This window comes from Eretmochelys imbricata, chromosome 11 (assembly GCF_965152235.1).
Source record: "Eretmochelys imbricata isolate rEreImb1 chromosome 11, rEreImb1.hap1, whole genome shotgun sequence".
In the NCBI taxonomy this organism is placed as follows: Eukaryota; Metazoa; Chordata; order Testudines; family Cheloniidae; genus Eretmochelys; species Eretmochelys imbricata.
Window position 1 is genome coordinate 12,652,778 of NC_135582.1, and position 27,128 is coordinate 12,679,905.

Genomic DNA, 27,128 nt, shown 5'->3' on the forward strand with positions numbered 1-27,128 from the left:
TTTTCTTTTTAAATCAGACCTTCGCTGTGACGGTACCAGTTTCTCTATGACGGCATCTTCAATCTTTTAATGCTCCGGCAGCGCTTTCCTTCGTAACAAGCGTTGTCCTTTTCGGAATAACGGGAGGCTTCTGAGAGTGTCAGAAGGCAACATTAGCTCTGCTTTGATCAGTGGAGTTCTGGTTTTGCTGTGGATTAAGGTTTTTTGTTTTCGTTTTTGGGGTTTTTTTTTCTTTTTCTTTCTCCTGAAAGCTAGTAATGATTATGAAGGAATCCTACTAAATCTTTTGCTTTTCCAGTGATCCTTAAATTTTTCTTAAATTTAAAAATAAAGGAACAAGAAACATGTTGACACTGGATTCTGCAACCCTCATTTGCAAATGATAGTGTGTGTTTTTCTTTTTAATCTTTAGACAAGGAAGAGAACAGAGAATAGCTTGCAAACACTGACCTGCCTGTCCTAGAGTAAACCCTGCCCTCTACTGTTAAAATGAAGAATGACTCCTATTATGAAAGGTTTCAGAGTAACAGCCGTGTTAGTCTGTATTCGCAAAAAGAAAAGGAGTACTTGTGGCACCTTAGAGACTAACCAATTTATTTGAGCATAAGCTTTCGTGAGCTGCATCCGATGAAGTGAGCTGTAGCTCCCGAAAGCTTATGCTCAAATAAATTGGTTAGTCTCTAAGGTGCCACAAGTACTCCTTTTCTTTTTCCTATTATGAAGGCTTTTACATTTTGACTTTGTGGGAGTCAGTTTGAAAACGATGACTGGGAAAGTTCATTACTATACTATAGTTTGTTACTGTAGTACTGGAATGTTGGGTTGTATGGATCTGAGCTTCTGTGCAGAAGGGTCAATCAGTAGTTATGTGACTGCTGCATGAGATCCCACAAGCATCCTCCTAAGAGAGCTGTACAGCTCACAGTCCATAATGAAGTGTTCGTCAGGAGGGGAATCAAATCCTTTAATAAATGGACAAGCCACCTGAAAGCTGTTGAGCTTTCCGGAATAGAAATGAGGCATTTTGACTTGTGCTCACACCAACAAACTACAAAGAAGAGTACAGGGCTTGTGTAAACAAAAAAATATAAGCACTTGCTAGGATCTCAAGATGTTCAAAGGCACTTTGCTGGGAACTGACTGCCTTATTGCTGCAAATATGTCTGCTACTGTGCAAAGTATTCATACTGCAGGCAGACCTGTACCTTAACCTGATTTTAGTGACCAAAAAGGTGAATAGCTGTTGTCCAATATCTTAATATTAGGTGCTGTCATAGGCTTTTGCAATGCTTGTCTAAAGACTAATATTAAACCCTAAATTCTTACTATTTCTCTACAGCTGTAGCATTTGTTACACAAAGACACACAGTTGCTGGAAAGTTAACTATGTGCCCAAAGGGCTTGATCCTGTTTGGTATGGAGGGTGAACCTTGTCAGTCCCGTTATCTGAAGAAGCTCGCTTGCATAAGCGCTGACCTATTTGGCCTTTATGCTAATTATCAGAGCTACTGGAGAAAAATGAGAAGAGTTGATTGCATATTCATCTCATTCATTTTGTTCGGTTTGGAAAAGTCCAGTGAGGACTCAGAGTGTAGTGTGTAGACAGCAAGTGTAAGGGTATGTAATCGTTTACTAATGGCAGCAGGTTCAGCTTCTGTCACACTTCAGTGTTCGACCTCTCAGCAGCATTCTCCATGCTAGGTCATGGTAGTCACTGAATCCATTTCAGTCAGGTGTGTTTTTTTTATATATATATAACCGTGATTAGCATGCCATTCGCTGACCATCTCATCAAGCCAATAAACGCTTGTCAGATTGTGCTTCCTTTGCTTACTATGGCCCTTGGGGCCACTTTTCTTTGCTATTTATATGAGCCTGCTTAGTTTGCATTTCCTTATAATTAATCTGCCCTTCTATCAAATTTTATAGTTTACTGTTCCACCTGAATCCTATTGCAGTTTCTACTCTGCCCACTGGTTTATGGAGCATTTGGCAATGGATGCGTGACTACTTTACGTAGCTGAATTGAAACACAACAGAAATCCAGTTTATTGGCCATAAGTAGTTGCTAAGTGATGCTTCCACCCTGATAATTCTGTTCAATAACGTCCTAATCTGTAAGTACAGTTTACATAGTTTGTGTCAAACCACCCACATCCTGGTTGTGTATATTAGGTCCACTATTAATGCTTCTCTTTGTCACTTATAAAACTGTGCCAGGCTCAGCAAAACAGACTTTAGATAAATGCTCTGGTTATCTTAATATCACGTTACCAGTTTTATCTTTAGGAGCCCCACTAACACTGTATTTAGGATGCAGATTAAAATGTAAGCAGCTTACGTTTTTATGGGCATTCACCTGGCTGAGCATCTTACTCTTGTTTTCACATCTTTGCTTAGTTTGCTGCTTAAATTACATAGACTCCAACCAGATCTCTTTTGCTGTTGGTCTTTTAGCTGAGATGACCCCAGCCATCCCCTTTGGAGGGGAGTGGCAGGTAAAGTCAATATTAGTACTGGCAGTGTTTAAATTTAAACTCCTGCAAGTATGTCCCTAAGGTTTTGCCAGGATGAAGCCATGTAGAGTGAAGGGTTCTGGTCCACACCTCCATAAATCTTCAGACTAGAGCCCCAACTCGCTGGTATTTACTAGTAAGGCCTTGCCCCTGGGAGGAGCCTGTACTCCTGATACACACTTTCAGTCTGTTCTGTCTGTGGCTTGCCTCTGCCTTTCACAGCCTTCTATTGTTTTCTCACTCAAAGGGATATATATATTGACTATAACAGGGTTCAAAAAAGAACTAGATAAGTTCATGGAGGATAGGTCCATCAATGGCCATTAGCCAGTATGGACAGGGCTGGTGGCCCTAGCTTCTGTTTGCCAGAAGCTGGGAATGGGCAACGGGATGGATCACTTGAAGATTACCTGTTCTGTTCATTCCCTCTGGGGCACTTGGCATTGGCCACTGTCAGAAGACAGGATACGGGCTAGATGGACCTTTGGTCTGACCCAATATGGCCATTCTTATGATAGCATTATACCCCTAGAGCTGTACATAGAGGTGACCTGCCTGCTGGTCTCCCCAGTGTTCATGCAGAAGGGGAATGTGGTCCGTTGTCTTTACGCTGCCATTCCCCTCCTCTTGGGGAACCCAGGGAGGGTGCTCTTGTAGGGCTGCATGCTGGGAAAGGGGTAGAGACTAACTGGGATGGAGGCAGGGGCATGCAGTGCAGGAGTAGGGCTGGCCAGGAGTGTTGCAGAGACTGCACATCTTCCCCCTCAATTCAAAAGCAGATTACCTGTGAAAATGAATGGCCTGAAACTGGCTATGTTCTCTCAAGTGATACCCCCCCCCCCCCATACATACAGCTTTCGGTCCCAGGGACAGTCCTGGCCATGGGCAGCAATGGAGCTGTGCTGCCAGGCATAGGTGCTGACTTTATTTTTCCTGGTGGGTACTTTACCCTGGCTCTGCCCTCAGGCCCTGCTCCACCCCCTCTCCAGACCCGCCCCCCTGCCCTTTGCTTGCTCCTCTCCGCCCCCTCCCCCAACACCCGCTCACCCGGTGCTGGCTCCTCCCTCCCCCGCAGTGCCTTCTGACAGCCAACAAACAGCTGAGCAGCAGCTAGCCAGCTCCATGGCCCCACCAAACAACTGTGGCTGATGGGTGCTGAGCACCCCCAGTTTTTTTCTGTGGGTGCTCCCCCCGGTGTTAATGACTCTGCTGCCAAGAACAGGGACTTGCAACAGGGGCACAGGTCTCAGTGTAGCTGGCCTTGTTTCTTCAAGAGGTCCTCTAACTCCTCCCTGTGATAAGCTGGCATCAGGGATCTCTAAAAGGGAATCTTTAAGGATGTTTCCTCTCAGGACCCTGTGCCTGTTGGTCATTCCATGTATGGGGATGATCCTCTATTCTGCTTAATCAGCAACTGGATACGGGGGTGTGAAGGATGCTATATAAATACACCTTTGTATTGTTCTACTGATGGATTTGCGCTACATGAACATGGCAGCTCAAGGGACTTTTGGCTCAGAACTTAGCTTTCGGGCACGTTCGGTTAGTGACGTATCTTGGTTGGGCTAATCCAGCTGTGTAGTACCATTTCACCAGCCTGTGTGTCCAGCTCTCTACTACTGATTTCACTCTTCTCAGGGTGCAGAGTTCATGGAAAATACTTTCCAGAGACCCTTTCTTCTCTGTATGCTACAGTTCGTATTTTGCCATCATCATCCTGTTGTCAGTGGAGGGAGCAAACTTCAGAATGGCAGTTGCCCTACTTTCTCAACTCTCTCCACGCATGCTGGAAATAAACGGATATATAAATAAATATCTGGTACGCTGACTAAAAGGAGCCAGGAGCAATTAACTGAGTCCTAAACCATAATGCTTCCTTTAGGTTTGTCACATGACTTCAGCACTGAAGGATCTTCTTAAGCCCAAGGAAACTGTGGACCAGTTCAGTCTGCAAACAGAAACCCTGGAGCTGGAGTTGGCTAATGTTAAAAGGGAGGGTGTGGGGGTGTATATGGAGTGGGGAGTTTGTATAGTCCATGGAAAGATAAGGAATTTTACATCCTCCAAAATAGAGCAGACCATATTTACCCTATCAGGGAAATCTTCTAAAAAAGATTATAGAAGTGAATTAAAACAGTTTTTTTGTACGTGTATGTTTTAAGAGCCCTCCTGGCTTTTGTGCAAGCCACTGTCTTGGAGACTTTCAGAAAAACATGGCACGCTCCCTGATCAGGGAGAATACCCAACCTACAGCGATAAAGCAGTTTGAAAAGAGTCACATAAACTTGCCCAAAGCTAACAGGGCAGATTCTTAGCAGAAATAAGTCAATGGTTCTGGCGGCTTATATCAGCCCAAGATGTCTTGTGTACCTCTGCCATAATGACAAAAAGTTACAAGTCTGTTTGGTGGCTTGAAGAAAACACTTGACTCCACAGAAGAAATGTTGGTTTAGCTTACAGTATGTCTACACTGCAATCATGAGTCTGATTACAGCTCATGCAGACTGCTCAGGTACTGAAGCAGTGATGCCATGGCAGCCTGGACTTCAGCATGAGCTAGCTGTGCAAATAATTACAAAGGGTTCCAGGCAGGCTTTCACAGGCTCTGTAGAAGTCTGCACTGCCACAAGCTTTTCTAGCTCAGATATGTCTACACAAGTTGCAATCTCACATCCCAATTGTAGTGTAGACGTACTCTGTCATGCAGAGATAGGTGCTGATTAAATTCTAATCACCACCTGCTCCCCACGCACAAGCTTTTTGCAAAGTCCAGGGAATAGGAATCTGGACTTTGAGTTGGGGGATCCGGGTTCTATATCCAGTTTTGTCACTGACACTTTCTTTGCTTCTGAACAAGTAGTTTAATCTTCCTGTACCTCCATTTCCCTGTTCCCATGAGTGATAGCTCCCTAATGTTTTACAAAAGGAGAGGGAATAAGTATAGTAACTGACCTACTGAAACCAATAGCTGAATCATATGGGGAACACTTTGAATTAAGGATTTATTTGCAAAAATGTTCTCTTTTTGGTCCAATATCCCATTTTTCTAAATTGCAGTCATGTAATAACTTACACGTAGGGGATAGGAATTTCAAAAGGCCAATTTTTTGAAAGAGACTTAGGCGGTCTCAGGTTAAGTCTTGTTGAAAGACAATGAAAATTTTACCAGTAGGCTCGATCAATGCTATCTAGCTGTAGTAATTTTCTTTCTGGGTACTAAAATATAAAATACCTTGTAAGGTTGTTATTGCAAATGCATCATGTCTCACAAGTTATTAAAGAAGGTAGCATTATTTATTCATATTTTTATTGCTTTAATATCTGAGACATCATAGCTGTATCTATTAATTAAACATTTATGTACAGGAACTCATATGTGATGTGTTAAGAGCATTTCATTCTCTTGCTCCCCAATCCAATAAAGGCAGAAATCAATTTAATATAAAAGGCACTTTAATGGGTGAGTGCAGGGAGGATGTGCAGATTTAAAGTTCCGGAGTAGGGTGGGTATGGAGTTCACTTATACTGTGATTCTTAAGTTGTGTATATTGGTTAACCTAAAAAGTCCAGAATGCTGGAGCCTTCATGCAAATGAGTTAATGCCCAGATCTGCATATTTGATAGATATGCATTTCTCATTTACATAAACATCAGTAAGTGTCCTGAATGTTCAGCTCCTGGTGTCTTACCATGAAACTTATTCCAATTCCTTTTCTGTTTCCTATAAATGAGAGAAGCACTTAATCACAAGGGCAGGTCTCACCTCCTCTGCCCTTGTGTCAGAGCAGGAGAGAATTAACTAGAATGTATGTAAGTTAATGATTATCCAGGAAACGGTATTAATCCACACAGTAACTGGCTGGCTGCATAACATACGACTCCAGAAAGGAAACCCCCTGATGACAAGCTGCATTGTAACTTCCCCCTTCTCTGCTTCTACAGAACCTAAAATGCACAGCTAGGGCCAAATCTGAAGATCATTGGTTCCATTGGCCTTTGGATCAGGCCCTTTTAGGTGGTAGGATGGGTGGCTGGCAGTAATGTGGAAGGGAATCATCTGGCATAACCATCCTTTCCTCTGGGTTGCCTCCCTTCAGCCCAGCGTGAGGTTATTGAGCACATGCTTAGGATCCTCAGTTCTTTGCAAAGGCATCCTTAAATACTTGTCCGAAGATGTGGTTCGGCTCTGAAAAGCTACTTTTAAAATGGCCCCATTGTCTCAGTGATTTCCAGATCAAATCTTCTCTGTTCACAAGCAAAGAGATGCTTGGGTTTTTGTTTGTTTTCTTTCCCCCACCCAGGCTGAAATGCCTGCAAACTCAACCTAGGAGGATAAAGTCGAGCCGGATTTGATACTTTCTCATGCATTGCTGCCAATACTAAAGGTTCCCTTTGCCATGTTATGCGTCTGTGGGTTTGCACATTTCACTCAGGCCTTGTCTACGCTAATGTAAGTTACGTTAGTTAGGTTACGTAAATTACATAACTTACTTATGACAGGAGACGTTCTCCCATCGAGGTAGATTCCGCCTCTCTCTGAGGTGGAGTACTGAAATCAACAGGAGAGTGCTCTCCCATCGACTTATGTCTTCACCAGACCCGCTAAATCAATGCCGCTGCATTGATCACAGCAGCATCGATTTTTAGCGCTGTAGTAAAGACTAGCCCTCAATTAACAATGCACATGGTGATACGCAAGAAGGAATAGAATCCTAACTCCCACACCCAGGCCAGGAGGGGAAAAACTCTACAGTATGGTCAGTAAAGTCAGCAGATCTGCCTCTTTATGCAGCCAGGGAGCAGATCTGTCAAGGGAGAAAGCCACAGTTATTTTTCAGAGCAGAACTGCTCCTCAGACATTTCCTACAGGAACCTTTGGAATGTTTCCTTTGCTTTTCTGCCTGTTTTTTCTTAACTGTGTGAAGACAAAGCACTTTAATTTAAAGCACTTTAATTTAAAGCAGCAGCTGTCCACATCTGATTCCAATTACATATTTAGGAGTGTTCACGTCATCCATTAAATGTCATTACTGTCAGAAGGGATGACAGAGTTCTCCAATATCTTGGGGAGACTAATCATTTTTATGCAGAATATATTTTAGATCCATTATTATTAACACATTCTTTCACGTTAAAGTCAATACTAGGTTTGAAAAAAAAATCCCAACAGACTTCTTGGACGAAGACAATGGTTTAAGTCTTTATAAGCTTCCGAGAATGAAAAGATGGGGTCTCTGTTATTTCCAGAATGTCAGAGTGTCAAAATGATGTCCCCTGTGTACAGAATTCTAGTTTGTTAGGTACATTATTAGGAAAAGTTTTGGGGGCTTTGCTCCCGAGTATCAATTACTGACTGTTTCTAGAGTACTAGATGTACAGTACTGGCTTGTATGGAGCAATGATCTCATTCACTACAATAAATTTCTGATTCCTATCAGATCTACCGTGAAGGACCAAATTCTGGCCAGTGCTAGGAAGTTAGGTAACCCACATCCCAAATGGAAATATATATGCAGCAAACCTGTGTTGGTATGTGCCCCTATTTTGCCTGAGTCTGGGCCTGAGCATGGTGGTCTCCTACATTCTCTTTTTGCTAAGAAAGGAAGATAATACATGAAGAGCTCTGATGCCTAAGAGCATGCTCTGGTCAGCTGCAGAAGTGGGTGTATATGTACACTGGAGGCCTTCTTCATTTCCCTCTTGCCACTTGCAGTTACACCTTTCCATGCTGAAAATTGAAGGGGGCCTGACAAGTGCTGTCTTTTTACACCTTCTGGAGGAGGCACAGTCAGGCAACCAACTTCCGGCATGTGTCTCTGCTGCAACCTGAAGGTTTGCAGGCATGCATGAATGAGCATCATCAGCAGAATTTAGCCCAAAGGTTGAAACCTTCCTGTGCTATATTCATGTTCTAGCACTTTTCTCACTCTGCGTTATTTGCTATGGAAAGGTATTTGTAAGCCAAAAAATGCTGAATTAATCTCTTTGCCTTTAAAAGGTTACCTTTAAACATTACTGTTTCTGCTCTTGAGGCCTGAATGGTCCCAGTGTGGCAATGGATAGACTCCATCAGTGTCACTAGGCTTTGAATCAGACCTTCACTGCACTGATATCTCACAGATTGGCACCTAGATAAATGCATGTAAAGATGTTTAAGTAGAGGAAAAGGGTTACTGGTGTGTACATGGTGCTGGTACAGTGTTTTACTGGCCTGAACTTGGCTCATGAATCAACAGTGGGTTAATGAATTTACCCTAAACAAGTGCCAATAAAATCTTCTTACCACTCTTCACCATCATGTATTTTGTGTATGCCAAACTATAGAGAGGCGTTGTTATAGATGTAGCATTGTAAAAATTATTGGTATTGGTTTTGTATCCCTCTATCTTTAAAAGTTCAAGTTGCCTCAATCACCATGTGTGGGTCATTGAATGATAAATCATTTCTAATTTTGACTGCATTCCATCATTGTATAAAAGAGCTCACAAATAGCATGACTAGGTGCAAATAATTTAGAAAGTAGAGAGAGCCAGTGAGATAAGACAAGATTTTTATAGCCATGACAGGCCATGAGATATTAGATCTTAATGCTGTCATTGGACTGGAATCTGTCAGCCCTGGGGCTTGAACCATTGTAATTGAGAGTGAGGGCAAAGAAGTAAATATCTTTGTGACATGGGTTACCTAGGGAGGTGGTAGAACCTCCTTCCTTAGAGGTTTTTAAGGTCAGGCTTGACAAAGCCCTGGCTGGGATGATTTAGTTGGGGATTGGTCCTGCTTTGAGCAGGGGATTGGACTAGATGACCTCCTGAGGTCCCTTCCAACCCTGATATTCTGTGCTCACTGTCCCCCCCCCCTTCCCCCCTTTTTACCAAAGCATTTCGGAGATTAAAAGGTGTCTCAGCAGAGATGGGTTAGTGAGCAGAGTGCAGGTGAGATGGTCAAAGGTACATGATAAATGCATTTGATCACGTGTCTGTGCAATTGATCACATGGTGGAACAATATATCATGTGGTTGCAGAAAGAAAGGAATTAATAGCATGAGCATCACCACATATGTGATAAAAATAAACTATAGCCTACAGTCTTCAGAGAGTTAGATGATTGCCTGTTGCCTATGCTGCAATTAACACTGAAAAGGGTTATGCTTTATTAAAGTAACAGTTCTTAAAATTTTAATTTGCCTTTTTAACTATGCACTAGCCATTTAGAACTCCCTTATAGATGCTTGCTGTGTATGTTGGTTGTTAGCGATTCCTCTCGTGCTCTCTGATCAGTCGGTCTCTCTGCATTTCATGTCCATTTCTTCACTTTACCTTGCAGAAGAAAGGTGTTGCTTCTCTATTGTCCAAAAAAAATTAAATGTTTCTATTTCTTCTCATTTTTCAGATAATGAACCCAAATTTCATCCAAGAAGGTGAGTGAAAGACAGCTGTGCACTGCAATGTTTTCCTGCCATGCCAGCAACCTGGATCAACCCACATAAAACAGAACTTCACAGGGTTTGATCATAGTGACTCGCATTAGGGCAGGTCCCCCATGGGCACACTGCCTGAGTAATCTTGGCTAGATTCTAGGGTAATCAGCATGAGGAGGATTCCTTCTGGTCCTAGTACGTCCTGTCAACAACCAAAGGATCCATGCAGTGCTGAAATCGCCAGACCTGCACTTCCCCCAAATGCCCTTTTCAAAACAAGAGTGTCAGACTTCCTGTGAAATACACAGTGCCTGACCGTTAGCCTCTTAAGGGTGGTGGTACAGCCCTGCCAAAGAGGCAGGGTGGAGCTGTATTGACCCAGGAAGAGCACCAGGAGATTGTGCTTCAGGCCAGTGCAGTCTTTCCCGTGGCTGCTCAGTGTGAACAGAAAGGAGCAGGAGCTCACTCTGCACCATTTATTATGCTGGTATGGCGTGCCATTGTAACCCAGACACCTCCTGGATGTGGTGTTCTGTCCCATCTAGTGGCACCAAGACCACTTGGAGAGAGAAAATGAATCTGCTCTACATCCTTAGCCAACAGCCAGGTGGCTTTTAGCTCATCCAGTAGAGGCTCATGCACTAAGCTCCAGAGGTCCCCGGTTCGATCCCACACGCCGATGACTGGGGTCTGTCGGTGTTGCACCATCTTCCCCAGTGTGCCAGTGTTATTCGTCAGGCTGCAGGGACACAGCCCGCTTCCTTCTCACCCATTCACCTGCTTCCCAGGTGGAGAAAAGAAGCCAGCAGTCTCTGCGCTTTCCCGAGCAAAGGAACTGCTACTGTGGGAGGCCCTTGCACGTTGGGCTTTTTGCAGGGCTCCCACCCCTGCCAGGCCATGCAAGAGCCATCACAGTCTGGCTCTTAGTGAAGTCGCAGTTTCAGCAATTTCCCTTCCAGCCTCCTGTATCCTCAGCACTTGGTACCAAGGTTTTAAAGGCATCATTCAGGCACATGATCCTATATAAACCCCCACTGTGATGGGTAGGATTAAATGCTTGTATTCAAATATCGGATTTGGGTGGGGGCACATTTCTTCTGCTTGGCTAAAAGGATTTGTGTGGGGTTTTTTTTTTTTTTTCTCCAGTGGCTCCAGAGTTTCTCGTGCCATTAGTGGATATCACCTGTTTGCTTGGTGACACGGTGATGCTGCAGTGCAAAGTCTGTGGACGGCCAAAGCCCAACATAACCTGGAAGGGACCGGATCAAAATATTCTCGACAATGAGAACAGCACAGCCACTTATACAGTTTCATCCTGGTAAGTTCATGTATTGGACTCCCGAAGTATTCAGGCTTGTTAGTAGTTTCCCTCCTATCAAACGAGGTGACGGCACCAATCTGACTGCAAGACACATTAAAGACAAACGATTATCTGAGCCAGCCTGGCGTGCTGCAGTAGCAGCACATTATGTATGTCCGCTATGGGGGGGTCAAAGTTTGGGACTCGAGTGAAGTCTGGCTCCCCAACCTGGGAATATGCTTCGCCTCGGGGACGAGGCAGTGTCTTGTGTGACCCTCTAGGGACCTCCTTCAGCTGTTCCAAGAAGAGCGTGGATTGTCTCTAGGGGAAGTCATAGCTGACTGTGCTTGGACAGAAAGACAGATCATCAGAATGCTGGATGCCCTAAAAGCCCCATGTGGGGAGGGAAAAGAGATTTTTCCAGAGAGCTTTGCAGTCAGCTTTGGGCAAACCTTGCCAGCTCTGGAGTTTGAGTAGTTCAGATAAGCAGCCTGAGTTCAGATGCTCATCTACAGCTTATCTAAACCACTCGGGAGGACAAAATTAAAGTGGAAATCTCAGGGGAACGAGCTTTCTCGAAAGATTTTTTTTTTTCAGTGCTTCTGGTTCTGGCACAGGTGTACCCTGGGAATGCAGAGTCGGGTGAAAATGAGAAATCAAAAAGAAGTTACTGTGCTCATTCATCAAAACGCACTGCCAGGTCAAGAGATCCCCTGGAGACCATCAGTTTTCACAGCTGCCCTTACTCTAACTTGCCCTGCTTGTACTTACTCAGCAGACTGACTCTCTGTGGTATTTAGAGGGGTGATATTCCCATACAGGTGATGTGTTTACATCAGTGGTTCCCTTTTTTCTTCAGAACTGGGGATCAATCTAGTCTTGTTGCCTTGATTCTTTTTTTCCAACATCCCTTTTCCCACCCCAATGCTGCCAAACGCATGACTGCACGTAAATTGTCTGTCAATGGGCCAAATTCAGGCCTAGTGCAACCTTGTGCAAATCCACTGGACTCAATGGAGCAATGTCACAGGTCTGAATTTGGCCCAGTAGAACTAAAATACCCTTAGTATGTATTTCTCCTTAGTGCTTTGCGTTGACATCCTTTATCTGTGCCCACTGTACCCTCTAAGACATCTTCATCGTTCCAATACGCTACAAGAGATGCCAGTGTAAGTATTCGCTAGTAAAACAGCATTTTCAAATGTGATGTTTCTGACACCTGTAGTGATTCTGGGGAAATCACCCTGAAGATTTGTAACCTGATGCCTCAGGACAGTGGTATATACACCTGTGTGGCAACAAATGAACACGGAACAGCCTCGACCTCCGCTACAGTCAAAGTGCAAGGTATTGGATTTTACCTTATCTTTTTGTGCTTCTGAAACATAATGCAGCAACAGCTTTGCTGAGCCCCTTTGTGGAGGCTGGGAGCGCTTACAAATAGCCACTGTCCAAACAAGTAGGTAAGGAGCTGTTGCAAGTGGATGACAAACAAGGGGGCCAAACCATGCAGACTTTACTCAACCCCAATTCCCACTCGTGTCAGAGGGAGCAGCTGATGCTTAGCTCTAGATTTAGGTGCCTTAACTTTAAGGGCCACATTTTAAAATCTTGGCCTAACATGCATCATAACCTTTACCCATCCTAGCTGAGAATGCAGCTTCCTGTAACCACAGCACCCTGTGGGCCCAGACTGGGCCCCAATGCAAAGACCAAGTGTGATTTGCATAAACGCTTTCAGTGAGGGTAAGAAGGAAATTGAGTCCTCTCCAAGTTACAAATCATTAGCATAGATGATGATGTTGCCCCTGCTCTTCCCTCTTTGCAGGATGTTTTGGCTGGGGGAGCCTACACCTAAGCAAGGGGGCAAGAAGTTTACTGGTGGTGAGTTTAGGGCTTTCCACCTCTTTGAATGGAGGGGGCAAGGATTTGGCCCTTAGAAAACACTTTGAGGGAACTCACCTTTGAAGAATGTTGAAGGATCCGTGGAATTGTAATGAGTCCCAATGGTGAGCTGATTGTTGGTGACCTCCACTCCAACAAAGCATATTTTAGAAATTCAAATGAGAGATGCCTGAGGCATTAGAGGCAACGCAGCTGTAAAGAATGTATAACTGATGGCTTGTGGAGGTGCGAGTCCTGAACAGTTAGGAAGTCAATTTGTCTGTTCTCACAATGGGCCCCATTGGTTTGATTTGTCAGATTTACCGGAAAAGTAAGTGGGTAAATGAGCTGCCACCGTATTCCAGACAGTGCTTCGCTACATGCGTAGCAATTGCTGATTGACTCCTAAGTGCTACAGTAATTCAAATAAGTATTATTATTATTATTAATTCCACCCCATGTGCCTTGTCTGTCACCTTTTGCAATGTTAGCCATTCAAAAGTCATTACTCTGAGCTCAACACACCAACGGGCCATTCAGTTCAGTGAACTCATCGGAAATTTTTTAACTTCAGTGGGTTTGGATCAGGCACTGAGATTGCAGCAGAAACCAGTAGCAATGGGCTAAGGACACCAATGCACCTGCATTTACCATAGTTAGAATAAACTAATACAAATCGCCATGTGTCTGAGTGAAAATTCCCGTCCCCCCTTGCTGTTCTCCAAGGTCAAAGGTGATGATATTGCCATGCCATCCTCAGTGATGCTGAAATATACCGTGGCTGCACTTGCCTTCCTTTGTTCCTCAAATATCACTAGAGAGAGGGGGCGCTCAGGCTTCAGAGCAAAGCTGAGCACCAGCTGAGAGCAAGAAGAAACTCCCACCCGTGCTATAGTGTTGCACAACTGAGTAAGCACATTATGGTCTAGAGGACATTGGCCTTCCTCTCAAACCTTTTTAGTATAGACCCGTGTTGGAAACAGGATACCTGACTGGATGGACCAGTTCTGATATAACAATTCCTGTGATTGCTCCAGTCGCTGTCCAGACAACTCTCATGTCTACAGTGGACAGTGGTAGGGCTTTCTTTTATATGCTCTAAGCAGTAAAGTACAAACAATAGGTGATGGGGTACTGATTTTTCTTTTCAAGGTGTTCCAGCAGCCCCAAACCGTCCCATCGCTCAGGAAAGAAGCTGCACTTCAGTGATCCTTCGCTGGCTGCCCCCATCCAGTACAGGCAATTGCACCATTTCAGGCTACACTGTAGAGTACAGAGAAGAAGGTAGGAAAACGTTAGCCTTTACAGCCGGGGTGCCATTAAGGGGGTACAAGGGAGCCTGGCACCCCCCCTCCCCTCCCCCGGGTTTCATACAGAAGGTGTGCTCCCAGGCAGAGCTCTTGGGGTATGTCTACATGGGCAGAGTTACAGCACCGCTCAGAGAGCCCTGCTGGGAAACCGCTGTTGTGTGTTGACACGGTCAGCTGCCTGCGCAACAGCGTGTTCACACTTGCGGCACTTGCAGCGGTATTCGGAGTGGTGCACTCTGGGCAGCTATCCCCCAGAGCATCTCTTCCTCTTCTGCCGCTAAGAGTTGTGGGAAGGCGGAGGGGGTTGTGGGGCATCCTGGGTCCTGTCCCAATGCCCCGTGATGCATTGCTTCGCACCCCAGCAACCCCTGTGCTTCCGTTTGCATTTGGCACCATCTTTCAACGGTTTGTGTACTGCACGCCCTGCCCTGCTTCTTCGGTCTGCAGGAATGGATTCTGAACTGTTGACCAATATGCTGCTTGCTCTGACTAACCCATCACAAGTGGCAGTGGAGTTGTTCCTTAAACTACAAAGGCAAGAGGAATGCGACATTGATCTCGCCACGCATAGTAGCTACAACATGAGATTGCTTGTGGCCTTCACAGAGGTACTGACCAGGGTGGAACACTGCTTTCAGGCTCAGGAAACAAGCAGTGGGTGGTGGGATCACATTGTCATGCACGTCTGGGATGGCGAGCAGTGGCTGCAGAACTTTTGGATGAGGAAAGCCACATTCGTGGGACTGTGTGATGAGCTCGCCCCAGTCCTGCAGCGCAGGAACACGAGAATGAGAGCTGCCCTGCCCTTGGAGAAGCGCATGGTGATTGCACTGTGGAAACGGGCTACTCCAGACTGCTACCGATCAGTCGCTAACCAGTTTGGAGTGGCAAAGTGGACCATCGGACTCATGCTGACGGAAGTGTGCAGGGCCATTAATCGCATCCTGCTCTGAAACACCGTGACCCTGGGCAACGTGCGTGACCTTGTGGATGGCTTTGCACAAATGGGCTTTCCTAACTGCAGAGGGGCGATAGATGGCACGCATATTCCAATTCTGGCACCAGACCACCTAGCTACCAAGTACGTTAATCGCAATGAATATTTCTCAGTGGTTCTCCAGGCACTTGTGGATCATCGTGGGCATTTCACAGACATTAACGCAGGCTGGTCCGGAAAGGTGCATGACACACACATCTTTCGGAACACTGGCCTGTTCAGGAAGCTGCAAGCAGGGACTTTCTTCTCGGACCAGAAGATCACCGTAGGGGAAGTTGAAATGCCCATTGTGATCCTGGGAGACCCCGCCTACCCCTTAATGCCGTGGCTTATGAAGCCATACACAGGGCAACTTGACAGCAGCAAGGAGCAGTTCAACAACAGTGTGAGCAAGTGCAGAATGACTTGAGTGTGCTTTTTGACATTTAAAGGCCCACTGGCGCTGCATATATGGGAAGCTGGACCTGGTCGATGACAATATTCCTGTGCTTATAGCTGTGTGCTGTACATTCCATAATATTTTTGAAGGGAAGAGTGAAAGCTTCACTTTGAACTGTCCGATGAGTCTTCTCATTTGAGTGGATGAAATTGACAATTTCCAGGACTGTTTTTCATAACATTTTCATACTTGAAGTATCTGCCTGTGGGATGTGATGGATGATGCAATGAACAGGGAGAAACTCCAGAAACTTAGTCGCTTTGAAAAGTCTGATAAGACCTACTTTTTTTTCCCCACCATTGCAGGTGCTCCATCCGTTGCAACACTGACAAGTTTATCCAGCAGTGCATTGCCATTTGTCAATGCTTTGTCAAGTGCATTTTTTGTCAACACTGCCGTCTGTTTCTTTCAGCGCCACTAAGTCCAACACTTCTTCTTTCACAATTAAATCCGTGGAAACATAGTGAACAAATATTGCTAGTTGTGGTTTATCTTGAATATCTGTGGATTTGTCGACAGCTAGGCTGAATGCTAGAGCATTCTTTAGATCATTTTGCATCTTGCTTGCAACATCAGCACCGATCTGGGAGATCCGCCTCACCATAGTGTGGCACAAAATTGGAATTTGGTGTATTAGTTGTTTGTTTTGTGTTACTTAAATTTAAAATTGCAACAACGTCTGCTATACTCTTCTTAACAAATTCTCTATCACAATACGGATGTTTCGTACAAGCGATGCTCCATGCCATAACAAAATTAGTTTCAGTTGTTGTCAGCTACCTTACTGAATGCCAAAAGTAGTGTCTGCTGACTGTTGCAGTGTTTAATGCGGTTATCTTGTTTTTCCTTAATTCTGATCCAGGAGTGTATTTAGAGGAAACGTTATTGTGAGTTGTTTCATAGTGACGTTTGTCGTGAGAGAGCATACATTGCAGATAAGGCACAGGGGTTTGTCACCTTTCCTAGTGAATGCAAAATCTTCCCCCCATTCTGGCTGAAAACTTTGGTTTTCTTCTTCATACTTGGTTTCTTACAGTTTGAAGATGTCGCTGTCATCCATGAAATTAATGTAGGGTTAATGCTTTTATCTAAAACTGTTCAGCTGCGACTTATGAATAGTAAACATTGTCTGTAGTGTGCAGCATGCAAGGAGATCACAGCACATGAGGTCTACATGGTGCCACAGTGACGCAATTTCCTGTTATAATGAGCATGTGCTGCTGAAGCCAGAGCCTAGGCACTACCTGCAGGGCTGAAGCCCCCAGCAGCGGTGCCCCTCCCATGGGACTGAAGCCTAGCCTTGCCACCCTCTTGCAGGCTTGAAGCCAAAAGCACCAGCTCACCCCCCAGAGGGCTGAAGCCCCGAGCTTCAACTCATCCCCCAGCCGGGCTGAAGCCCTGAGCCATGGTGCCCTGCTACGGGGCTGAAGCTGCGAGTGCCAGCTCGTCCCACTGTGGGGTGAAGACCCGGGCACTGGGTCTTCCCCATCCCCCTGCGGGATGAAGCCCTGAGCTCCACAAGCCCCAGCTGACCCTTTAAAGAGCCACATTTGGCTCGTGAGCCCCAGTTTGGCCACACCTGTCATAGGCCATTAAATTTCTCCCAGCTACTCCTGCATTGAGCCCAGTAACTTGGGTTTGGCTAATGCAAAGGTGTCCAGTCTTGATTCAAAGTCTTATCATACTGTCACTGTATCAGACAGGCTTTTCTGATGGGCTCTTACTGTGGGTACGTTAAGCTGCCTGTTTCTGAGCCAAATAATTTTATTTCCTGCATTCCAGTAACGTCCCACTTCCTGTATTTCTTCTATCCAGCACTGCATTCTACCACCTTTCTCCATTCCAACACTCCTTTCCCCCTGAAGAAATAAATGCACTGCCATCCCTATGGGCCTAGCAACACATTATGCCAAGGTAATATGAAATGATTCACATTCCTGTTTGCCTTCTGCCCACAAAGGCGCAATGTTCACTGGGTGGAACGCCTTGCCTTAGGCATGTGGCCTCTTTTTTTGGTTTTTTGTTTTGTTTTTTTTTCCCTTCATCATTCTACAACAAAAACGTAAGAAGCAATTTTGAATTTAATCGTCTAAATCCCGTCACTTAGTGAATGATCTACCTTAACCCTCATCGCATCGATTTGACTGGCACATCTGACAAAGAACAATAGCCTTTGCATTAACAGTAATCCAAAACATTTTAAAAAGCAGTAGTTTTGAGTATTTTGATTATTTGGATCAAAAACACAGGCAGCTTAACATATCCACAGTAAGGATCACAAGGATCACTGACTCTTCCCTGTCTGTGTCTGCCTTGTAAGCGAACCTCCCAGATAGTCACATTCATGTACTTTATGCAAAGCATATACTTTATGGTAAGAAGTTAAGGTTAAATAGTAAGTATTATACACACAAATTCCGCCTCCTGACTCTAATTTATATAAAAATACTCCATGCCTGTGCATCTTGCTCTTCTCTTGCCACGTGAATGCCCAATACTACTGTGACTTACATGGATGTTAATGGATGTCATGCAGCTCACGTGCCCCAGATCAAAACATACCCCAGGTTGTTTTTCAGGCCCAGAGGTTGAAGATTTGTGATATGGAGTCATGCCATCTTCAGTGAATCTGGACTGTAACGTGGCTGCCTGTGCCTCCTTCCCAGATGTGATTACTACCACTGGTCCAGTTGTCTTCATTCTTTTTTCCCACATTTGGTACATTACATCCGAAAATTCTCCAGTGCATCCCAAAATCCTTTGTGCTGGTTTCCATTGTTTTTCAAACAAGACACCAAGGTCCATGAACAATTCCTGTAGCCCTTCCTGTGAAGGGTCCCCTGGGTTTCCGGGCATTCACAGAAGACCCAGTTGCAAATGACTGAACCAATCTGCATCTGCACAGGTGAGGAGAGACTGAATGGGACTCAGTTATTTGTGGTAACGAGAGGCCCCTCTTTTAAATAAATCTCCAGTACAGAATCTCCTTTTCTGCTGATTCCTTTGGTATTTCACCCAGTTGTTCCACTGTCATTTCCAGATCTGTCTGGATATTTTTTCGTGGGATGTATTTTGGTCTCGTTGTCCATGAATTTTATTCCTGGAAGGCTCCATATTTAGCAGATCTCATTATGTATGCCACAGACATGTTTTGAAAATCCTGACAACTTGTTCTTCATCTAGGTCCTTCAAAGAATCCTATCTAAGGCCTAGTCCCCTCTTGCCATTGTAAATAATGCATCATAGAATTTCTCCCACTGTATTTCACCGTAATCAAAGAGAGAAAATCATCAAGTCAATGTCCCATTTCTTTACCTGATTTCACACTCACTGAAACATTGTACACAGGCACATCAACATAAGCCTGTGAGAGGGAACCTCAAATGCTGTGCCCAGAAAGATGTTGGCAAACTGAAGGGAGTTCAGAGAACAATAGAAATGACAGGTTTCAGGGATTGACTTAAAGGAAAGAGTAAATGTATTACATAGCGGTAGCTTGGTTAAACAATAACTAGAGAGAAGATGTGTTTGGAGGGAGAAAAATTGTCCCAGGGTAGTCTGAGGAGATATTAGCAAAGAATAATTGGATGACATTGTGAGAAGAAAAGTTTAGGATGCACTATTGTTTACTAAACCATGTACTAAACTGCCATGTACTAAACAATGGAATAGTCTCCTGGGGGATGTGGTGGAAGCCCCATCACAAGGGAGGCCTGATTCTCCTTGACACCAGTATAACTCCAAAGGGAGGCTACATGCCTAATGCAAGTTAGAACCTCTTGGATCACTCTACACAATGAAATGAAAAGTTTCAGAGTAGCAGCCGTGTTGGTCTGTATTCGCAAAAAAAAAAGGAGTACTAGTGGAATCTTACAGACTAACCAATTTATTTGAGCATAAGCTTTTGTGAGCTACAGCTCACTTCATCGGATGCATTCAGTGGAAAATACAGTGAGGAGATTTATATACACACGGAACATGAAAAAATAGGTGTTATCATACACACTGCAAGGAGAGTGATCGCTTAAGATGAGCTATTACCAGCAGGAGAGTGGGGGGGAGAACCTTTTGTAGTGATGATCAAGGTGGGCCATTTCCAGCAGTTAACAGGAATATTCTAAGAGCAGTGTGGGGGGCGGAATAGTTTTACTTTGTGTAATGACACATCCATTCCCAGTCTCTATTCAAGCTTAAGTTAATTGTATCCAGTTTGCAAATTAACCACCTTGATTATCACTACAAAAGGTTTTCTCCCCCCCCCCCCCCACTCTCCTGCTGGTAATAACTCATCTTAAGTGATCACTCTCCTTAGCCCTGGTCTACACTAGGACTTTAGGTCGAATTTAGCAGCATTAAATCGATGTAAACGTGCACCTGTCCACATGATGAAGCCCTTTTTCTCGACTTAAAGGGCTCTTAAAATCGATTTCCTTACTCCACCCCTGACAAATGGATTAGTGCTTAAATCGGCCTTGCCGGGTCAAATTTGGGGGACTGTGGACAAAATTCGATGGTATTGGCCTCCGGGAGCTATCCCAGAGTGCTCCATTGTGACCGCTCTGGACAGCACTCTCAACTCAGATGCACTGGCCAGGTAGACAGGAAAAGAACCGCGAACTTTTGAATCTCATTTCCGGAGACTGCGGGAACTGTGGGATAGCTACCCACAGTGCAACACTCCGGAAGTCGATGCTTGCCTCGGTACTGTGGAAGCACTCCGCCGAGTTAATGCACTTAGAGCATTTTCTGTGGGGACACACACACTTGAATGTATAAAAACGATTTCTAAAAAACAGACTTCTATAAATTCAACCTAATTTCGTAGTGTAGACATACCCTTACAGTGTGTATGATAACACCCATTTTTTCATGTTCTGTGTGTATATAAATCTCCTCACTGTATTTTCCACTGGATGCATCTGATGAAGTGAGCTGTAGCTCACGAAAGCTTATGCTCAAATTGGTTAGTCTCCAAGGTGCCACAAGTACTCCTTTTCTTTTTAATGAAATTAAAGCAGCTCAAAACCAGCGTATTGGAGTAGAGCATTAGGCCCATCAAAACTAATCTTGAGCAAATCACTCAAGAATGTATCATTGCAAACAATTCTGTGTGTTTTCAGGTCAGTGGTCAAAATTAACTACATAATAATAGAGGCTTTTTTATTTCTACCTTTTAAAAAAGCCCATGGATTTTAGCTGCTACAATATATGCAGCCTCATGTGACATATATATGGGTGTGAGAGAGAGAATTCTTACTGAGTATGCTTCATTCACACACTGATTTCTTTATGAATTGGCCTTGTCATTCTGCTATATAACCTGTAAACGGTGGTGGCTAATAGTGCTAGGTAGCTTTAAGAACTGGCATTCTACTTCTGAGCTAAATCAAACTGTATTTTCTTCAGCTAGCTCTTTCTCTCCATAAAATTCAGGATCCCAGGTCTGGCAGCAGTCAGTAGCCTCCACTTTGGATACCTATCTCGTCATTGAAGATCTCACTCCAGGCTGTCGATATCAGTTCAGAGTCAGCGCCAGCAATCCCTGGGGAATTAGTTTACCTAGTGAGCCATCGGAGTTTGTGAGTCTCCCTGAGTATGGTGAGTACTTTGTGAAAAGGAAAAGGCCAGCTGATGGATGAGAAGGAGAATGTAGTGCTTGAAAGGAGAATTGTTCTTTGATTGGTCAACATTAAATTTCCCTTCCAGAGCTGAGATTCAGGTGATGAATAAGGTGATGAATATCAGAGAGAGCTAGATACTTCCTCAGAGTAGTCCTAAATGTTACTAGCTTCACCAAGTCCTAGCATCAACACAACTCCTTTCTCTCTAAAAAGAAAAGGCATTTGAATAACTGAGTATCTGATGGATCCCAGAAATCTTGCCATTCCTCCACCCCACCATAACAGGATTCCTCCATATCCCCCAATGCCAGGGAATGTATGCCCAATTCCTCTCTTGCCCTCCCCACCCCCACATGCCACCGGCTTTGTCTGGAAAGTAGGCCATTTTGAGAAATATAATCAAGTTAAATGAAGACCCAGCCAATAATCCTCTTCACTCCTGTAAGGCATTTCATCTGAGGCTTTCAAATCCGTTTACAAATATTAATCCTCCTCACACCTTTGAGATGTGAATAAGGCAGGATTACTAACCTCATTTTACAGATAAGGAAACTGAGGTTCTCTTGGTTTAAAACCTATGAATGTATTTCATCAAGTCATAAATGGAGAGGGAGGATGGACTTGCGGTCAAGGTCCTGTGTGACCTTGGACAAGTCACTTGATCCACAGTGCCTCAGTTCCCATCTGTAAAATAGGGATAATACTTTCCATCTCCCCGACTCTGCCTTGCCTATCTAGACCATAAACTCTTTGGAGCAAGGTCTGACTCTTACTACGTGCAATGCCTAGCATCATGGAGCTCTGGTCTTGGTTGGTGGGTCTAGGCACTAACTGTAATATAAATAATTTTGTTTTATATTGTAAGAAATAATAGAATACTGAATACTGTGTGCAAATGCAGTCACTCCATCTCAAAAAGATGTATTGGAATTGGAGAAGGTACAGAAAAGGGCAACAAAAATTATTAAGTTATGGAACGGCTGCCATATGAGGAGAGATTAATAAGACTTGGACTTTTCAGCTTGGAAAAGAGAAGACTAAGCAGGGATATGATAGTAGTCCATAAAATCATGACTGGTGTGGGGAAAGTAAATAAGGGGGGAAAGTGCTATTTACTCCTTCTCATAACACAAGAACTAGGGGTCACCAAATGAAATGAATAGGCAGCAGGTTTAAACCAAACAAAAATAAGTATTTCTTTGCACAACCTGTGGAACTCCTTGCCAGAGGATGTTGTGAAGGCCAAGACTATAACAGGTTCAAAAAGAACTAGAGAAGTTCATGAAGGATAGGTCCACCCATAGCTATTAGCCAGGATGGGCAAGGATGGTGTCCAAAGCCTGTTTGCCAGAAGCTGGGAATGGGCAATGAGATGGATCACTTGATGATTACCTGTTCTGTTCATTCCCTCTGGGCACCTGGCATTGGCTACGGTTGGAAGACAAGATACTGGGCTAGGTGGACCATTGGTCTGACCTAGTATGGCCATTCTTATGTTCTCCATGCCGTGATAGCCTGCACTCCAGCCCAACCTGCAACATCTGCGCTGCTATTTTTAGTGCACTAGTTCAAACCCCATTAGTGTGAATCTGTCTACAGGGGCTGGGTGGCTCATTCCCAGCTGCAGTGTAGTTGTGCCCAGAGAGGCAACTATAACTTCGGCCCCGCAGGTTGTCTTTGTTATAGTGAAGACTCCTGCAGCCACTGGAGCAGCCCAGCACAAAGGTAACTTCAAGTCACCGTAACTTCCTCTTCTCCTGGGATGCACCTTTTAGAGGCACAGTGCAGAATCTCCCCATGGCAGTTTTGCCTAGGGAAGAGATATGGAAACGGACTTTTAATTGTTAGTTTTTCTTTTAAGACACTTAAAATTTTTCATGCTATATGATCAATCAAACATGTTTTATGTTACCTAGGAAACTTTTCTTAACCTGGATCTTTCTTGAATGTTTTTCCCCAAAGATGCTGCCGCTGATGGTGCCACTGTTTCATGGAAAGAAAACTTTGACTTTGCTTATATGGAATTACATGAGATTGGGAGGTAATATTAGCATTGTAATAGAACACAAAAACAACCAGGTGAAGCTTTCCCATCAGGAGAATGTTTAGGGTTCTTTTTATAGCTACCAAGTAAATGCAGCATCTCCTTCTTGCCTTTTCAAAAATGCCATTTTTTTCATGGTGTTGTGCAATAAAATCAGTACAAAATATGTCACTTTCAAGACAGAGTTTAGAATGTAGTCTGAGGAGTGTAATTCAGAAATGAATGGCTGAATGTGAACTCCTAACCTATTAGTTGTGGAAATCTGTATCTGTCATTGGAAGTTTTTGCTAGCATCTGCTCTCATTTCTCTAGTTTGACCTGGGCTTTTGATATCCTGATAATCCAGCCAATCTTGATATACTTATTTCTCAGCGCCCTAGTTCAGCAAAGTGCTTAAGCGTCTGCTTAAGTCCATCACTATCCAACAAAGTATTTAAGTGCATGATTAAAGTTAATCATGCATGCAAGTGCTTTGCTGAATAGAGATGATCTGTTGAACTGGAGCCCAAATGGGTAATGTAGAATACTTTGTGTGAGGTCACCCTCTAGGGGTTGGCCAATATATAAAGATAAGGGATCTACTACTAGGGCAGTCTAAGAGAGCTGCTTTAGGTCAAGAGGTGGAAGCCAGAGTTTCTGGGGCTAATGGGTTATGGTTCTATGGTGGCTCTGTAGGGCGATGTACAATTAATCTAGTATCTGTCTGTTCAGTATATGGATTCTTTAACTACTTTACTAGTTACAAGACAGGAGTATTTCACTTTGTTCCTCCACTGCGGAACAATTGTGGACAGCTTTGGACAAGTCTCACCTGCCCTGTATAAGTGATTTACTGCTGCTTGTCCCTCATAATCACTTTATCTTATCTGAAATGACTAGGTGAAATGATTAATTATTGTTAATTAATGGGGAGGGGGCTCTTTTGGCTTCCTGAGAATTGTAGTTTTTATTAAGAAAATTTTTTGTGCTTATTTAAAAGAAAAAGTAGCAGCTGCAAATTGAACATGCGGGAGATTATTAGACAACAGCACAATGACTGTACAAAGAGAAATGACACCTTTTGCTCATCCCAAAAAATCTCAACTCCCAGGATAGGGAACATAGGTTCTTTGTAGGGAAATATTATGAATAACTAGACCTATCTGATTCCTTGTAAAATATTAATGCGCTGAATCCAATAACACTTTGAAAATCACTGTTATTGCACTGAAAAAACAGACATGATTTATTCATGGATCGTCTTCATTGTCATGTCTTCCAGGGGTCGATTCTCCATAGTAAAGAAATGTATTCACAAAGCCACCAGGAAGGATGTCGCCGTGAAATTCATTAGTAAAAAAATGAAAAAGAAAGAGCAGGCAGCACACGAAGCAGCTTTGTTACAGCATTTGCAGCATCCTCAGTACATAACGATCCACGATACCTATGAGTCGCCCACGTCCTATATCTTAGTTTTAGAGCTGTAAGTACCTGGCAGGATCAGGATTTAAGTGAGGCTGTCCCATTGACTTCAGTGAGCCTAGGATTTCACCCGCTGCCCCTTTTTTTTTAGATTATAGTTCCAAGTACAGCACCCGTTACACACTGGTCTTCTACTGTCTCATCTATGGATTAAAGGAAACTAAGAATCATTGGGACAAGTTCATGTTTGATGTTACTCCACTGAAGGCAGTGGGAATACATCAGAGATTAATTTGGCACACTCTGTCCATTTTTTAATAATTGTGTTCAAATATATATCAGTCAAATCTCACCCAAATGCTGCACTGCATTTGTCACTATAAAACATAGGCAAGTGCCCTTGCTCTGTAAAGAAAAGGTTTTTGGAGACAAGGTGGCTTAGTGGACAGAGCAATGGTTTAAGACTCCTGAGTTCTAGTCCTGGCTCTGCCACTAACCTGCAGGATTACCTTGGGGAAGTCACTGTCCTCCCTGTGCCTCAGTTTCCCCAGCTGTCAAATGGGGATAATAACAGTGGCCTGCTTTGAAATCTAATGTTTAAAAGAGCTTGATATTATTATTGTAAAATGCTACTGAGATAGAGACTGTCCCATGAAATACATGTGGGCTATGTGTATATATATTTACACAGTTAAATAGACCTGGGTGGACATCTTTCAGTGTGTGCATTTTCAAAAGGAAAATATTTTCATTTGAAAATTTTGGGTTTTTTTACAGCTTTATCCATCAGCTCTACAGATAAATAGACCAATCCCAGTAAATACATGTATTTGCTTTCAGAGAAATTGCCACCATATGTTGAATCAGTTTTTGAGCAAATTACGATATCTTGAGGCTGCTTTAGATTTTTCAAAGACCGTTGATAAATTAATGGTTGAGAAATAATCATGCTACTGCTTTCATGGCCTGCCAGTGTCTTTAGCGATCATTAGCTACATGCTGAGCCTTACATTTTAGTTTCCTCCATTTTTAGGTCATTTGCAGTTATATTTTCTAATATTAGCCGTTCCTGGAGGTTTCATGTGGTGATTTTTTTTTCAAGCTGGGTTTTTTATTTGTTTTTAGTATGGATGATGGCCGTCTCTTGGATTATCTGATGAATCATGATGAACTGATGGAGGAAAAAGTAGCTTTCTACATAAGAGACACAATGGAAGCCTTACAATATCTTCACAATTGCAGAGTGGCTCATTTAGATATAAAGGTAGGAAGAAAAGAGGATGAAGCTGTTCATTGGTCAAGCACCGCCCCAGAATGCTTAGGAGACACAGTGTGTGACCTAATGAGTTTACAGTCTAAATAGACAGCTCAGATCAAAAAAGCGCCAGGCGGCCAGCAGACAGGCTGATCACACGGGTGGTGCAGGATTTCTTTCTTCCTTTTAATATGTAAGACATCCCTTCCCTATTTCATGGGTTTATACTGCTGGGCTTTGTGGAAGAGCCATGTTTTAAGGAGGGATTTGGTTAGGAGAGTGGATGCCTGGCACATGAGAAAAGTTGCTCTTGCGAAAAAGAGAAGAGTAGGAGAAGGATGCAAAGGGAGAAGTTGGGCAAGAGGAGCAAAGTAGGGACTATGAAAAGAAAAGAGCAGAGAGGCAGACAAGAGTATAGTAGTGCAAAGCCTTGAAGGTGAGGACAAGGAGCTTAAACTTGAATGGGATGGGACAGGAGCCCCGCGGAGAGATTCAAGGAGGGGAGTGACTTCATCAGAGGGGAAAAAGGATTTTCCCAACTGCATTTTGGAGAATTAGGGAGGCTCAAAAGTCCATAGTGTCATTAACATGAATCAAACCTTGTTTTGTTAACACACCTGGCAGGAGGCAGCTCTGCTGTCAGAGTCTGACAGATAATGTCCTGAATTCATTATTGTAATGTTTTACTTATTGGCATTCCAATTCTTTTGACTGATTGTAACTAGCACAGAATACAGTCACTAGAATTTCATTGGGGGTTGACACAAACCTTGGCTCAAGCTGCCCTGGGTAGCAGTTAAGGTTGTATTGGTTGTTTTGGGATTGATTTATTTTTATACAAAGTGCAGGTGCAGACTTAAATGGCAATCAAAAATAGACACTAAGGCACCAACCTGCCCTCTTATATGAATTCCCTTTCCACTTAGTGACTCAATCCCTAGTA

At 43.7% G+C, this 27,128-nt stretch overlaps 1 protein-coding gene across 1 annotated transcript in view; it reads left to right on the forward strand.

Moving 5' to 3' along the window:
* LOC144272063 (kalirin-like) overlaps positions 1 to 27,128 on the forward strand; it is a 116,968-nt gene that overhangs the window by 86,894 nt on the left and 2,946 nt on the right. The window contains exons 18-25 of the mRNA XM_077829859.1: positions 9,907 to 9,934; positions 11,081 to 11,252; positions 12,460 to 12,581; positions 14,271 to 14,402; positions 21,298 to 21,462; positions 23,448 to 23,526; positions 24,791 to 24,991; positions 26,056 to 26,194. Coding sequence (XP_077685985.1) covers positions 9,907 to 9,934; positions 11,081 to 11,252; positions 12,460 to 12,581; positions 14,271 to 14,402; positions 21,298 to 21,462; positions 23,448 to 23,526; positions 24,791 to 24,991; positions 26,056 to 26,194 — 1,038 coding nt within the window. The remainder of the gene's footprint in view (positions 1 to 9,906; positions 9,935 to 11,080; positions 11,253 to 12,459; positions 12,582 to 14,270; positions 14,403 to 21,297; positions 21,463 to 23,447; positions 23,527 to 24,790; positions 24,992 to 26,055; positions 26,195 to 27,128) is intronic.